The sequence below is a fragment of the Babylonia areolata genome, chromosome 1 (genome assembly GCF_041734735.1).
Source record: "Babylonia areolata isolate BAREFJ2019XMU chromosome 1, ASM4173473v1, whole genome shotgun sequence".
NCBI lineage: Eukaryota > Metazoa > Mollusca > Gastropoda > Neogastropoda > Buccinidae > Babylonia > Babylonia areolata.
The window spans coordinates 81,166,174-81,183,673 of record NC_134876.1 but is presented as its reverse complement, the minus strand read 5'-3'; the positions used below and the strand labels follow the sequence as shown (position 1 = coordinate 81,183,673).

At 44.3% G+C, this 17,500-nt stretch overlaps 1 protein-coding gene across 3 annotated transcripts in view; it reads right to left on the bottom strand.

Annotated features, from left to right (window-relative positions):
- Positions 1-17,500, bottom strand: part of LOC143288112 (electroneutral sodium bicarbonate exchanger 1-like) — an 84,213-nt gene that overhangs the window by 47,242 nt on the left and 19,471 nt on the right. For all 3 annotated transcript variants that reach the window (XR_013056038.1, XM_076596410.1, XM_076596402.1), the window contains exons 2-4: positions 7,515-8,586; positions 6,273-6,398; positions 1-39 (exon numbers count right to left, since the gene is read on the bottom strand). The exon at positions 1-39 is cut by the window's left edge and continues 97 nt beyond it. Coding sequence is in view for 2 of the 3 variants with exons in the window: in XM_076596410.1 (XP_076452525.1) it covers positions 1-39; positions 6,273-6,398; positions 7,515-7,596 (247 nt within the window). In the remaining variant the exon portion in view is untranslated. The remainder of the gene's footprint in view (positions 40-6,272; positions 6,399-7,514; positions 8,587-17,500) is intronic.

Genomic DNA, 17,500 nt, shown 5'->3' with positions numbered 1-17,500 from the left:
CCAGCAGGAGCTGGATCTGCTCACTGGGCGTCAGGCTGGCTGCACACCGCCCACGCCACATCATGCCACATCATGCCACATCGTACCACATCGTGTCACATCATGCCGCATCATTATGACACATTATGAAACATCATTCCACATTACGCCACGTCATACCACGTCATGCCACATCACGCCACATTATGCTACATTATACTACGTTATGACACATTATGCCACATCATGTCATATTATACCACATCACGTCACATTTCGCCACATCATACCACATTATGACGTGTTATGACACATACTGACACATCATTCCACATCATGCCACACCACACCACATCATGCCACATCATACCACATCATGCCACGTCACACCACATCATGCAACATCGTGCCACAGCACACCACATCATACCACATCATGCCACATCACGCCACATCATGCCATAGTATGCCACGTCACACCACATCATCCATTATGCCACATCAGACCACATAATACCACATTGTGCCACATCACGCTACATTATGCCATATCACGCCACATCCTGCCACATTATGACACATCATTCCACGTTATGACACATTCATACCACATCACGGCACATTATGCCACATCATGCAACACCATGCCACATTACGCCACATCATACCACATTATGCCACATCATACTACATCAATGCAACATCATGTCACACCACATCACATCACATCATAAGACGTCATATCATGCAACATCACACCACATTATGCCACATTATATCACATCACACTACATTATACCATCTCACACCACACTATGCCACATTTTACCATATCATACATTATGCCATATCACACCACATAAGACCACATCATACCACATCACACTGCATTATACTACACTATACCACATCACACCATACCACATCACACCATACCACATCACATAAAACCACACCATATTATACCATATCATATCATACCACATCACATCATATCACATCATACGACAGCGTACACATCACACCACACCACATACCACACCACGACACATCACACTACACATCATACCACACCACAACACATCACACTACCACACCACGACACATCACACTACCACACGCCAGACCACACATCATACCACACCACCACACATCACACCACCACACGCCACACCACACACCACACCACCACATGCCACACCACACATCATACCACACCACCACACATCACACCACACCAAACCACACTACACATACCACACCACGACACATCACACCACCACACACCACATCATATCGCACCACACCACACCACATCATACCACACCACCACACATCACACCACCTCACACCACACCACCACATCATATCGCACCACGACACATCACACCACACACCACATCATATCATGCCACCCCACACCACACAACCGCACCACACTGCACCACACCACACCACATCATATCATGCCACCCCACACCACACAACCGCACCACACTGCACCACACCACACCACATCATATCATGCCACTCCACACCACACAACCACACCACACTGCACCACACCACACCATATCATATCATACCACCCCACAACCACACCACACTACAACACACCACACCACATCATATCATCCACGGGTTCCCTGGCAACATGGCTTTCGTATTATTCATCACATAATATCACTTCTTTCTTCTTCTTTTTTTTTATTTTTAAAGTAAGGTTAACGTCAAAACGTGTATATTTCAGGAAACCCGGGGGGGGGGGGGGGGGGGGATGACAATATTACACATTTCATGCAACTTATGCAAGATATGGAACACATTTGGCACTGTGCTCACAATCACTTTACAATGGCCTTACCAACTGATCAGTTAAAAGAAACTTTTGGAGGAAAAAAACAACAACCGAAAACAACAACTATGCATAAGCAACCTCCCAAACGTTTTAACATTGTTTAATTCATGCATGCCAAAAGCGAATGGACATTTATCCCAAAGGCAAACAAGACGAATTCACAAGAATAATAATAAAAAAGATTTAAAAACAACAAAACAACAACAACAAACGTCGACCCAGGGAGAAGCACTTTGTCCAGGTAAATTAGAACTCATTAGATGTAATAATTTCAAGGGAAAATGAAGAAACAGGTCAAGAAAGAAACGTTCGTTTCTGTTCGTGTATAATGAATGGCATTTAATTTCAGAACATTTTCATCTTCAAAGCCGTCTGAGTCACACACTGCCCTCAAGCTGTTAAATCCCGAATCGTTCCATGCAAAAACCTTTCCAGGCCTTGTTCTATTTGATTATTCATTTATTTATTCATTTATTTACGTATTTATATATTTATTCGTCTATTCATTCATCTATCTATTCATTGATTCATTAATTCATTCATTTATTCATTAGTTCATATATATCTTCATTGAAATATCTGCTCAATTACTGGTTTTGAACCAGGGGCCCAACCACCGTGCGTCAGTGATACACATTTGCAGTTTGAAAATGAACGCGTCAAGGGATCTACGAACGAAATGCAACAAAGCAGTAAATCAGGACTGAGTGAAAGAAAGAAAAAAACAAAGAAAAAAGGCAGAAAAAAAAAGAAAGAAGAAGGACAGAACGAAAGAAAGACAGAAAGAGAGCGAAAAAAAGAAAGAGAACGAAAGAAAGAAAGAACGAAAAGCAAGAAAGAAAGAAAAATGGCAGCAACAAAGACAGCTAGCACACGAAAAGGCGTAACTTTGACTAGAGGCACATACATAACACGAACATAATTCAGATGAAAATATTTCTGTTAGAAAAAAAAAAGTGTGGAAGGTGTATACAGTCAGCGTCTCTGTAAACGACAGAAACGATGAACATGATCACAAACAGAATTACGCAAGACTGATAAATATTGATCCTGAAAAGGGAAACGTGTTTGCAAAAAAAAGAAATGATAAGACACCAAAACAAAACAACAACAACAACAACAAACACGTTTATCTGGCCAAGTTATTTGGTATCACCCAGCACTAACACGTTCATCTGGCCAAGTTATTTGGTATCACCCAGCACTAACACGTTTATCTGGCCAAGTTATTTGGTATCACCCAGCACTAACACGTTCATCTGGCCAAGTTATTTGGTATCACCCAGCACTAACACGTTCATCTGGCCAAGTTATTTGGTATCACCCAGCACTAACACGTTCATCTGGCCAAGTTATTTGGTATCACCCAGCACTAACACGTTCATCTGGCCAAGTTATTTGGTATCACCCAGCACTAACACGTTCATCTGGCCAAGTTATTTGGTATCACCCAGCACTAACACGTTCATCTGGCCAAGTTATTTGGTATCACCCAGCACTAACACGTTCATCTGGCCAAGTTATTTGGTATCACCCAGCACTAACACGTTCATCTGGCCAAGTTATTTGGTATCACCCAGCACTAACACGTTCATCTGGCCAAGTTATTTGGTATCACCCAGCACTAACACGTTTATCTGGCCAAGTTATTTGGTATCACCCAGCACTAACACGTTCATCTGGCCAAGTTATTTGGTATCACCCAGCACTAACACGTTCATCTGGCCAAGTTATTTGGTATCACCCAGCACTAACACGTTCATCTGGCCAAGTTATTTGGTATCACCCAGCACTAACACGTTTATCTGGCCAAGTTATTTGGTATCACCCAGCACTAACACGTTCATCTGGCCAAGTTATTTGGTATCACCCAGCACTAACACGTTCATCTGGCCAAGTTATTTGGTATCACCCAGCACTAACACGTTCATCTGGCCAAGTTATTTGGTATCACCCAGCACTAACTCCTCCTTGCGGACTCAGTCATCGTCTTAGATGAACAGACTATAAACAAATAAACGAACGATCCTCTGAGCGGCGCCCCAATGACTCGTCACAGAGTTAACGATAAACACGAAGAAGCGACACTAAAGAAAAGAATAAGATCACCAAGGTAATGCAAGAACTCTCCCACTTCTTTTTTCCCAAAAAAACCCCAGTCTACAAGCAAATTATAAACTATCCAACAAAGGTCAACAGCTATGTCAAAACAATAAAGAGCATTTCGAGGAGAAAACTATTAAGCATGCAAATCCACAGTATCTACCTAATTATTTAGATCAATCTCTCAACAGCTATGTCAAAACAATAAATAGCATTTCCAGGAGAAAACTATTAGGCATGCAAATCCACAGTATCTACTTAATTATTTAGATCAATCTCTCAACAGCTATGTCAAAACAATAAAGAGCATTTCGAGGAGAAAACTATTAGGCATGCAAATCCACAGTATCTACCTAATTATTTAGATCAATCCTTCAACATCTATGTCAAAACAATAAAGAGCATTCCGAGGAGAAAACTATTAAGCATGCAAATCCACAGTATCTACCTAATTATTTAGTTCAATCTCTCAACGGCTATGTCAAAACAATAAAAAGCATTTCCAGGAGAAAACTATTAAGCATGTAAATCCACAGTATCTACCTAATTATTTAGATAAATCTCTCCTCACCTACACGAGGTAACAAACCTCTACCGTGGCCTTTGTTGCATGCGTCAGAGGAAACACATCAGTGCCACTTTCATAAGAAGGCATTAACTTTAAATTGTGCGATCCTTTCGTATGAAGAAGAAAAAGTATATCTATTTTTTCACTCAGAAAAAAAAGACATCTTGAAATCAACACGGGACACGCAAATTATTGATTATCTATTCTGAAAGGAGTGATAACTGAAAATAAAAACGGGGCATGAATCAACGGGCTACAAATAACTGAAATGTACGTGCATTGTTCATTTCAATAGCAGTTTAAAAAAAAATTAAAAAAAGGAAAAGAAAAGACAAATGGATCACAATACATAATGTTTGTACATGAAACACAATGACAGTCTGTTCCACGATACGTACATGCCCCTCTGAATTCTTTTTATTTTCTAATTTACCTGGTAAAGCCACAGGTGGCTGTTCTGAAACGGAAGCGTTTTAGGTACTATGCTGATGCTTTTCTGTTTTCTGCCGTTGTGAACTATTCTATTCTCTACCGTTGTGAACTATTCACACACACACACACACACACACACACACACACACACACACACACACACACACACAGAGTACATGAATAACCAAAGTGCAAAATTTGTTAAGATCGAACGTGTGAAACACGAACACACACACAGGGGGTCTAGTAGTTTGCCCATTTTGATGTGCACACATGAACATTGTTTTAACTCCCTGCGTACGAACTACAAAAAAAGAAGACGATAATAGCGTTTCACCGCTGCTGGCATCGTTAGACTGTTACAAGCAGATGGTTCTCGCTCGGAAAAGGTGGAAGAAGACAAAGAATACCGCATTTCTAACGACCAAAGCTACAGGCTGGACCATTCAGACACCCACAGGATATCAGGTGTGGTCTCTGTGGGGGAAAGAAAGGGAGAAAACTGGCCGGCTTGAGTAAGTGAACAGCAACAAATCAAAACAGATTCAGCTTTTCGAATATTTACACGAATGATTTACTGAGAAAAACAACAACAACAAATGAACGTCTGAAGACATTATTTAGAAAACATATTTTAACGAAACCGAATGACGATCAATAAGCGATCAGAACAGCTTTTGTATTACCAAATGGCAACACTATGAAGACAATTAAGCTGAAAAGTATGGTTACTGTGAATCCGTTTGGAAACCAGACAACCTTAAATCAGTTTTACCTCTCCGAACGCGGTTTCTCACTGGAAGCAACATGGTACGCATGACTACAGACTGACTGTCGGACGAAATAATGAACCATCAATAAAATGACACTCCCAAAACTGGTACCAGCAACTCTGTAGCACTCTTCTCATGAGCCACTCCGCCAACCTTGTGAACAATGAACCTCAGGAACACAAAGTCAGGGTCTGGAGCGGTGACGGAACTGACGTCACTCCGTCCAAAGAGTGCAGTCACCATCAACGGTAAATAACCATCTTTCGTTTCTGTGTCTGGGAACTGCACGTGCCATTGTTCCCGTTCCTCTCCTTTTCCTGTGTCCAAGAAAAGAATCTGTTCCCGCTAATTTCTCCGTGCCTGCACTGCTCTGCAGAAACTAGCTGAGATTACTAATGACTTCATCACAGGGGTTTGGGGATGAAGAATCCGCCCACCTCTCGCTGTAAACAGCACACCGCTGCCGATCCCGCAGCTATCAGTTAGTTACTGACCACACGCCGAGTCCGCGCTGTACTAATGATCAAAGTAGCGGTGATCAGGAGATAATGGTGTTTACCTGGACTCACGGTTTCCACGGCGCTTTTCTCTGAAGTCCGTTTTCTGGTGTGGCCGCTGCCTTTGTGGGGGCGCCTGGGTCTCTTGGGCAGCCGTAGCTGCATGTAGGTGGCCCGGTGGCTGTCGGCTGTAACATACAGGAGAGTTCGAATCTGTGATTGTTGTCGCTGTCGTCGCTGTTACTGTTGTTTGGATGAGCTTAGACGGGATGGGTAGGTTGTTGTTCGTGTAGTCTGTCGTTGTTGTGGCTTTTGTAAAGAATGTCTTCTTGTTCATGTTGTTGTCTTTGTTGGTTTTGTTGTTTGCTGTGGAATATAAATATAAGAATACATTCAAAATACTGTAATTGTTGTTAGCGTCATAATCGAGCTCGCTTTTGCTGTTGCTGAATTTGAAACTTGAAATGGGTGAACAATGTTTTGGTTCTTGCTGTTGTTAGTGCTGTTGCTACAGACATGACATAGCTTTTCATTGGATATTATCCATGGAAACCCACAGTGACAATTAATGAACGATCCTCTGCTTACCGTGGTAATCCATAAATGATCATTTCTAACTAACCGAGTTAATCAATTAATCGTCTTCCACTTCATGACACGACAATCACTAAACAGTCTTCTATCTTCTCAATTATTTATGGTAACACAGTACTTGATATTGTAACACGCGGTATAATGCTCTTGCACTACTCATCGTGATCATCAGCAACATTAATGGTCTTGTAAGTCCCATCCTGTATTGTATAGCATAGTATAGTATTGTATTGTATTGTATCGTATCGTCTCGTCTCGTATCGTGTCATATCGTATCGTATCGTATTATAACATGCATGTCGTGTCGTGTCGTTTCGTGTAGTATCGTATCGGATTGTATCGTATCGTAACGTCTCACGTCGTGTAGTGTCGAATCGTATCGCATCATATTGTATTGTATTGTATTACTGCTTTGTGTGCGTATGTGTTAGGGTAGCTGTTAGATACACATGTATGTTAAAATGTATGTATGCAGTGTGTGCGTGCGTGCGTGCATGCGTGCGTGCGTGTGTGTGTGTGTGTAGTCACATTTTGGTGTGTGTATGTAACATAGATGTAATGTTTTATGTTAACAAAAGCGTTTTTGTAAAGCACCTAGAGCAGATTTCTGGAAAGTGTGCTATATAAGTATCCATTATTATTATTATTATTATTTGTGACAGCACGCTTCTCTCTGCAAGAACGTTCACGGATGGTCCCGCAACACTCACCATTGAAATCGATGTCGTCAATGTTGAGGTCTCGCTGTGACCCGTGGTCCCTCAGGGGCTGCCCCGCCTCCAGGTGATCCATCTCCACAGCGGTCAGCGCGCTCCAGGAACTCTGTCACCCCGGGTAGATCGTCGGGTAGACCGCCGGGTAGACCCACACGTCTTACAGCTGGCAGAGGCCCACGTGTCACACGACAGAACAGAACGACAAAGTCAACAGCGGGCACTTGGAAAGGGCAGCTACGGTAACGGCCTGGTGGAGGACTGGTAACAGCCTAGTGGAGGACTGGTAACGGCCTAGTGGAGGACTGGTAACGGCCTAGTGGAGGACTGGTAACGGCCTAGTGGAGGACTGGTAACGGCCTGGTGGAGGACTGGTAACGGCCTAGTGGAGGACTGGTAACAGCCTAGTGGAGGACTGGTAACGGCCTGGTGGAGGACTGGTAACGGCCTAGTGGAGGACTGGTAACGGACTGGTAACGGCCTAGTGGAGGACTGGTAACAGCCTAGTGGAGGACTGGTAACAGCCTGGTGGAGGACTGGTAACGGCCTGGTAACAGCCTAGTGGAGGACTGGTAACAGCCTAGTGGAGGACGTAACGGTCTGGTGGAAAACTGGTAACGGCCTAGTGGAGGACTGGTGGAAGACTTGTAACAGCCTGGTGGAAGACTGGTAACGGCCTGGTGGAGGACTGCTAACGGCCTAGCGGAGGACTGGTAACGGACTGGTAATGGCCTAGTGGAGGACTGGTAACGGACTGGTAATGGCCTAGTGGAGGACTGGTAACGGACTGGTAACGGCCTAGTGGAGGACTGGTAACGGCCTAGCGGAGGACTGGTAACGGCCGCAAAAGGCACTGGCAAGCAGGGACCGGCAGAAGGCACTGGCAAAAGCACTCAGTGGGCACTTGTAAGGCCCCTCGGAAGGCAGGGATAAAGGCAGAACTGGTAGTCAGGCCTTCAACAGCGCGGCCTGGCAGCAGGCACTGGCAGAGGTCGTTACAGGAACACGGTCAAAGGCAGCAGTGTGGTCTGCAGCTCCTCGCACAGACCACTGGCAACAACATCAGCATCTGAAAACATGAAACAGGAAGAGCAATGGAAGCAGCTGGGATTTTTCAATCAAAGAGGGAGTAAAGGATGGTTTGCTGGAGAGAGAAGAAGTAAGGGATGTCTTGCCTGTGCCTGGCTTCGAACCAGTAACATCCATATCCTTGGAGTGAAACCATCGTAAAGTGTTACATCCATACAGTTAAATGGTTAAAGGGTTAAAGTTTAACATGCCTTTCGCGGCCTTAGTAGCAGTGAATCCATAATCACTGTGTCTTGGGGCTCGGCAAAGGAAGACGCGGGCCCCAGTCCTCTCATTCCCGTGACTTTACCTTCCCCCAACGGAAGTCAGGTACCCATTCACACCTGGGCGGACTGAAGAAATTCGGAGTAGAGTGCCTTTCCCAAAGCCACAACACCATGCCGAAACAGGGCCTCAAACTCTGATCAGTGGTGAACACTGGATTAGAAGTCCAGCGTGTAATCGATTGGCAGAGTTGAGTTTAACGACCTATCGGCGTGACGCCCTAAAGGTAATCTTCTTCTTCTTCTTCCGCGTTCGTGGGCTGCAACTCCCACGTTCACTCGTATATATGCGAGTGGGCTTTTACGTGTATGACCGTTTTTAACCCGCCATGTAGGCAGCCATACTCCGCTTTCGGGGGTATGCATGCTGGGTATGTTCTTGTTTCCATAACCCACCGAACGCTGACGTGGATTACAGGATCTTTAACGTGCGTATTTGATCTTCTGCTTGCGTATACACACGAAGGGGGTTCAGGCACTAGCAGGTCTGCACATATGTTGACCTGGGAGATCGTAAAAATCTCCACCCTTTACCCACCAGGCGCCGTCACCGTGATTCGAACCCGGGACCCTCAGATTGAAAGTCCAACGCTTTAACCATTCGGCTATTGCGCCCGTCACCCTAAAGGTCAATAATCGATTGTGTCACAGCACCCTGTTATATCCATAAGGCAGGTCAGTAATTATAGCACACGTCATCTTAGAGCACATCCAGTTCAAGAAAGCGAACCAGGATTTCTGATAACAATCTTGAGATTCCAAACCGCGGTGCTTCCGACTTGGTGAAACTAGAGAGCTGACTGCTTGGTGTGTGAACTGCATGAGAATAGCGATTGTGCTCCAAGGTTTCTTCGTTTGCTTTGTTGTGGTTGTGGTTGTTGTTGTTGCGGTGTGTGTGTGTGTGTGTGTGTGTGTGTGTGTGGTGTGTGTGCGTGTGTGTTCGTGAGAGTTTACAGTAAAAATAGGGCTCAGCGTCAGAAAAACAACAACTGTGGAACAACTATAGGTGTACAGTTGTATGTACAAGCCATGCTTTAGTGACGGTCATATGTGTTTCCTGGTTAACAATGTGTGCAGTATGTCACAGCCCTGTTGAACTGACAGCCTTGTAACTGTGTGAACTGTGCGATATGTAAATCTGGGGAATACTATCACAGTTCCCGCCCCTCCCCCCCTCTCTCTCTGTGTATATTTCTCTTGATATATATATATATATATATATATATATATATATATATATATATATATATTTCTCTTGGTATCTCTCTCTCTCTCTCCGTCTCTCTCTCTCTCCATTTCAAATAGATGTTTGTCTGTCTGTCTGCCTGTCTCTCCTCTCCCTCTCTCTCTCTCCCCATAATATTCTTCGTTGTTGTTTTTATAATACCCAATCCACCCCTTAAGTCTGGTCGAGGACTGGTTGTGAATAAAAGAAGATAGATAAAAAAAAAAAAGAAGTTTGCAGTTGCTTACCAACTACCATCATAAAACGAAGTATTCGTCTCGTCTTTTTTTTTTTTTTTTCTTTTTTTTTTTTTGTCTTGTCACTCGTCAGCACGGCGAAGCTAGATTTAATGGTTCAGAGCGTCACTGGATGTGTTGCTTTTATGGGTACGGGTACTTCAGTAGATCTACCCAAAGTGCCAACGATGGTTTATGGACGATGGTATTCTTGACATGTATGACAATCAACAGACTTGTATTTGTTTAACCCTTGTGCACAGGGAAGAGGAGAGGCGTGGTGAGGGTGAGATGGGGGGGGGGGGGGGAGAGGGGGCCTGGGGGGGGGGGGGAGAGATCAGCGACAGGGAGACAGTGTGTGATGATGCATAGAGAGTGCGAGAGATAGATAAACCGAGAAAGACAGACAGACAGACAGACAAACACAGTTCATAACGTTGGGTGGTCAAGGGGTTAAACTGTGGATTGAGATTACAACTGCGTTTTGTCAGTGTAGCCAGACAGTCTTACTTCGTCTGTGTCCCCTCGTCTCTTTCAGTGTCCGAGTTTGTCTTCTGGGTTTTTCCCCCCGCTTTTGAGCAAAGAGTGGAGTTAGACAGAGGAGGGCAGGGGGGAGGGATAGAGGGGGGAGGGAGAGAGAGGGTGGTGGTAGACAGGGGGTGAGAGATGGAGTGGGGGGAGGAGGGAGAGAGAGGGTGGTGGTAGAGGAGGGGTGGGAGAGATAGGGGGGAGAGTGGTAGACAGAGGGGGGTGGTGGGAGAGATAGAGGGGGGGAGGAGGGAGAGAGATGGTGGTGGTAGACAGAGGAGGGGTGGGAGAGATAGAGGGGGGGAGGAGGGAGAGAGATGGTGGTGGTAGACAGAGGAGGGGTGGGAGAGATAGAGGGGGGAGGAGGGAGAGAGATGGTAGTGGTAGACAGAGGAGGGGTGGGAGAGATAGGAGGGCGGGGGGGGGGGGGGGGGGGGCGAGGAGGGAGAGAGAGGGTGGTGGTAGACAGAGATAAAGACGGAGAGATAGACACTAAGCTTCTATCGTTCACTTCTATGGTGGGTATACACTGATCCATAGAATCATTATCCTGTATCAAGACAGAGATATTCAAGACTGTCTAGAGGAAAAAAAAAAAATTATTATTCGAACTATGGAGATTTCGAACTGAAATCCCTAGCTCTAACAACTCAACTACGGCTGCCTTCATGGAGTAACAACTGGCCGTGAGAAAAGGCTAAAAGGCTACAACAGAGGGCATAGCCTACTAAATGGGGGGAGTGGGGGCCGGGAGGGGGGCGGGGGGGGGGGTAGCCTACTGACAAACTCGAGCCTAGAGACAGGACTTTGAACACACACATCAGCAGATCGATTCCATGGGGCTGCCCCGTTAATCGTCTGGCTGACATCGTTCTCACATCCATCAGGCGCACAGCTGACAACAGGCTTCAGTGATGCGCGCTCGTGACACCGCGTGAGGGGGGGTGGCGGGGGGGGGGGGGGGGGGGGGGGGGGGCGGGGGGCAACCGAGTCTAAAATGGTGCTGCTTGGTCTTTTCTCGGTCGGTCAATCTGTCTGTCTGTCTGTCTGTCTGTCTCTTTCTCTCTGTCTGTCTCTCTCTTTGTCTGTCTGTCTGTCTCTCTCTCGCTGTCTCTCTGTGTATCTGACTCTCTCTCTCTCTCTCTCTCTCAGAATAGGCTATGCCTAAAATCTTAATCCTTGAATAAAAACGTTTTGAGTTCTGAGTTCTCTCCCCCCCCCCCCCCTCTCTCTCTATCTCTCTCAGAATAGGCTATGCCTAAAATCTTAATCCTTGAATAAAAACGTTTTGAGTTCTGAGTTCTGAGTTCTCTCTCTCTCTCGCCCCTCCTCCCTCCTCTCTCTCCCTCCACTGTTTGCTTAAAAGGCGAAGAACGAAAAAAAAAAGAAAAAAAAAAGAAGAGAAGACGAGGGGACAAAGAAGAAGAAGACAGACTGTCTGACAAAACCTGACAAAGCGCTGCTCGTTCTCATCCCACAGTTTAACCCCTTGACTGCCGAAGGCTGTGAACTTTGAGATCAGTGCGGTGGCATGATTGAATTTTGAAGCGCAGTCGCTGCCGTTTGTGTGTGTGTGTGTGTGTGTGTGTGTGTGTGTGTGTGTGTGTGTGTGTGTGTGTGTGTGTGTGTGTGTGTGTGTGTGTACTTATGAAAGGCGTATGTAATTATGCTGATCAAAACCTATGCAAATCCCAAAAGGAAGATGTCAAGGCAAGGCAAGGCAAGGCAGGGCAGAGCAAGGCAAGGCAAGGCAAGGCAAAACGTTTATTTCGTGTGCCCCCTGGGGACTTTGAAGCATCATAATTATATGAACATCTTTTACATACGCCATATACATAACATATGAGTGATGTCAAAAAAAAATAGACAAACACAAACAACACTACACGAGCTCACAAACAAATACACATTAACAATCCATTTTTCATTCAAACCAGATAATGTTATTTTCACTATCAGTTACTGAAAACTTATTCATTATCATCATTATTATCATTGTTTTCTCTTTTTTTTTCTCTATTTTTTCTCAAGACCTGACTAAGCGCGTTGGGTTACGCTGCTTGTCAGGCATCTTGGTGTAGCGTATATGGATTTGTCCGAACGCAGTGATGCCTCGTTGAGCTACTGATACTGATGCTGATACTGATGCTGAAAAGGGACGCATATAATCTGGCCTAAAAACCCACCTCTTCCCAAAATAGCCTTCCTTCCCTGCCTCTTCCTTGTCTTCAGTTTCTCCAGTTTTAGAGTTATGCATGCGTGTGAATGGCTGGTGCGAAAGCGCTTTGATTTGTCTCTGCACAAGATTCAGCACTATATGAATACCATTATTATTATTATTATTATTATTACATGTAGCCTTTAAGGTTTAGTTCTATTCGAAATAACAGAAGGAAGGTGATCGACAACCTGACGTGCAAGCTCTGTCATATCAGTGGGGTGACAGTACTTCACAAACGAGCATACTCACCAGCAACAGTCCATGGCTAAACGTGAACAGACATACAGACAGACAGACAGTGAATCGATACGAGAAAAAAAAAAAAAAAAAAAAAAGCAGAAGATATTTCAATGAAAAAACAACAAAAACAAAAACAAAAACCAACCAACAAACAAACAAACAAAACAAAAACAAAAACAAGGCCAACCACCCAATGAGTTGTCATATCTACCAATCGGAAAACCGGAATGCAATAACCAAGTCAGCTGTTGCCACAGACAACAGGTGGCAGCACCGATGTGATCACATGATGCTCTGTCCTTTCAAGGTCACTTTCATCCGACAGAAGAAGCCGGTTTCTGTTTTTGTTTTCTGTTCCTTTTTTTTTTTTTTTTTTTATCTTAAATAACAAACTCGTTGAAGTTGACACCACTTCGTTTGGGGAAAGGCTTGGGGATGTTTGTTGTCTTACAGTTTGTGTCTTTGTGTCTCACTCTCTGTTTCTTTCGGACAATACAATGAATTTTTCTTTACTTCTTTCCTTTTCGTTTTTTATTTTTTCAATTTTTTTTTTAAACATTTGTTCTCTTTCTTTACCCCCCCTTCTTTACAGGGTCGGATAAAAGAAAAAGTCTTGTATGCTTACTCTGTTGTCCCCATTAGATGAAAATACATTCGTTTATCTTTAAAAGTAGATTCATTCAAATATCTAATTGATTGTTTCATTAAGACCGTTCCGGAAGGCAAGAGCTAGATGTAAAACAGGCGCAGTGGTATGATTTATTACTGAGTTTCTCATATTCATGGTGTGTGTGTGGGGGGGGGGGGGGGGGGGGGGGAGGGGGCAGGGGGGAGACGAGGGGAGGGTGTGTGTGCGCGCGTGCAGACGTGCTACGTGGGTACTCAAAAGACAATAATATTAATAATAAGATTCACGAGACTCTGAAATAAAAAGAACCAAATAGAAATAAACGAAGTGATGAAATTTTGTTAAGTTCACTTTGTAGAACGAACGTAGAACGTAACAACGAAGTTGAAAACGGTACCCTATTTCCGTTTTGCTTTTCTTTTTTTTTTATAGGGGGGTATGGGGGAGGTGGGGTGTCGGACTTTTTGGGGGGGTTTGGGGGGTGGGTGTTGGGGGAGGGTCGGTGGAAGGGTCGGAAGGAAGGACGGGCGACCGGAGGGAAGAAGAAACAGCTACATGATGAAAACACAGAGCGAGCCGTTCCACCGTTCTTGTTGGAGACAGAGGGGCTGTGTCTGTACAAGACTGGAGAGGTTCCGTAGAAAGTTTCAACAGTTTGGGGCGCAAAACAGAGAAAGTGATGTTTGGCCTTAACCCTTTCACTGCCAAACTCGCATGCATGCGGCAGCTAGGAAGACGACCCATGTCACTGAAAGGTGACCAGATCATGGGTCTGTTATCCATGAACCTACTGCTCTTTATGTTCGGTGGTAGGATAGGTCATATTTCTACACATCACAGGGAGAATCTCTTAGACGTCTTTTCTGTGTTTGTAGCACAAGGGAATTTTGCACTCTATATTGACTGGCGGTGAAAGGGTTAACGGGCATTCATTTGAACAGTTGGGCTGGGAGATTGTCCTTGCATGTCTTTGTTCGGATAAGGACACCTATGTGTCGGTGGGTTTGTCATTTCATATCTGCGAGGAGGGTCAAGTTCGTGGTTGGCAGTCCTGACATTCAATACGTTTATTTCTTCTATGGGCTGTCATACGAAACTGGTTTGAGAGAATGTCATTCAACACTGTCCTCTTTGTGTATCAGTATCAGCATCAGTATCAGTAGCTCAAGGAGGCGTCACTGCGTTCGGCCAAATCCATATACGCTACACCACATCTCTCTGCCAAGTAGATGCCTGACATGCAGCGTAACCAAACGCGCTTAGTCAGGCCTTGAGAAAAACAACAACAAAAAACAAACAAACAACTAATACTAATAATAAAATGAAATAAAGTAAAATAAAATAACAAAAATTTAAAAAATCTTTGTGTGCGGTGGGTAAGTGAAACGTTGGGGTAGGGTGATGGACTGCCCTTCGATATATGTTTGGAAAGAAAGATGTTTAACGAAAAAATAACCACTTTTCCTTGTTGGTTTTGCGTGCGCGCGCGCGCGCGTGTGTGTGTGTGTCTGTGTCGGTGGTGGGTGGGGGCTAGGGGGTGGGGTGGGGGCAGCACCATCACCCCATCCCCGACACACGCACACACAGACACAGACACACGTACACACAGACACAGACACACACAGACACACAGACACAGACACAGACACACACACACACACACACACACACACACACACACACAGTGTGAGAGAGGCAGAGTGGGGGGCGGGGGGATGCACTCAGAGTGAGAAGGACAGTCAATCAGACATAGAAACACACAGAGCAACGAAACAAAGACAGGACTACACAGTGAGAAAGAAGAAGAAGAAAAAAAAAACAAAGACAAAAAGATAGACAAACAATGCGGTTTTAACATGGAACACGGATACCACTTTAGGCAGCGGGTACATATGATTAAGGACCAATTTTCCAACTCACTGGTTACGAGCTGAAATCCCAATCACCCTCTGTGTGTGTGTGTGTGTGTGTGTGTGTGGGTGGGTGGGTGGGTGTGGGTGTGTGGGTGTGGGTGGGTGGGTGTGGGTGTGGGTGTGGGTGTGTGTGTGTGTGTGTCTCCTGGAGATGGGATCAAAATGACCATCAGTTATCACACAATCACTCCAGTCTTCTGTCTTTTTATACTGGCCTTTTTTTTTTCCATCTCTGTTCTCTTCTCTTTCTTCTTCTTCTTCTCTTTGTTCTTCTTCTTCTTCTTGTTTGAGTGTGTGGGGGTGAATGTGTATGTTTGTTTTTGTTTGCTTGTTTTATAATTGTGTGTATGTGTGTGTGTGTGTGTGTGTGTGTGTGTGTGTGTGTGTGTGTGTGTGTGTGTGTGTGTGTGTGTGTGTGTGTGTGTGAGTACGTACGTACATGTGATGTACCAATTGTCCCAGTTTTCATCGCTTTGTTACCTTTAACAGACTATTCCAGTTACTATTCTTATTCTTCGTTCTTATTATTTATTTCAATTTATTTCTTTATTTTTATGTTTTGTGTCGTTCTTTATTTTTGTGTTTTGTGTCGTTAAATGGGCAGGATTGTAAAAAGGCCTTTACTGTGCCTAATTCTTTACCCATTAATAGATTCAATCAATCAATCAATCAATCAATCAATCCCCTCCTTCTTGTTCTTCGATGTGGCGGTCACTATTGACGTCTCAAAACAGAATGCTGTCTTCCAATGATGTTTTTACAAATCTCTCTCCGTCTCTGTCTGTCTCCCTGTCTCCGTCTCTCCCTGTCTCCCTGAACTTCTCCAACTACCCCTCTGTCTGTGTGTGTGTGTGTGTGTGTGTGTGTGTGTGTGCCTTTTTTGTCCTACTCTCTCACTATCATCATCTTAGATCAAAAGACTACAAATAAATAAACGAAAAAATAAATCTCTCAACAGACAGGAAGAATGGGCCATGCCTAGAATCTCAATCCTTACAAAACAAAGAATTGTTGTTGATGTTGTTTGGGGTGGGATTCAGTCTCTGACTGTCTGTGTGTCTGTCTGTGTGTCTGTTCCTCTCTCTCTCTCTCTCTCTCTCTCTTTCTCTCCTTCTGTGTGTGTGTGTGTGTGTGTGTGTGTGTGTATGTGTGTGTGTGTGTGTGTGTGTGTGTGTGTGTGTGTGTGTGTGTGTGTGTGTGTGTGTGTGTGTGTGTAAATCGCATGACTAATTGATTACAGATGAAAGGAAGAATTTAGTGATTTCATCTTGCAAAAAAAGGCTCCCGCCTAGGCACACACACACACACACACACACACACACACACACACACACACACACACACACACACACACACACACATTATACTTTTTTTTTTTAAATTTTTTTTATATATATATATATTTTTATATATATATATATATATACGTGACCAAAAATCTATTGTTGATGTTGACGTTTCTGATGTCACATTCACAGATGTGCATGGACACAACCCATACCTACCTTCTGCTATCCTCTTACACACACACACACACACACACACACACACACACACACACACACACACACACACACACACACACACACACACACAAGCACCACACAGAGAGGAGGGGAACACATGTTCAAAAAATTCAC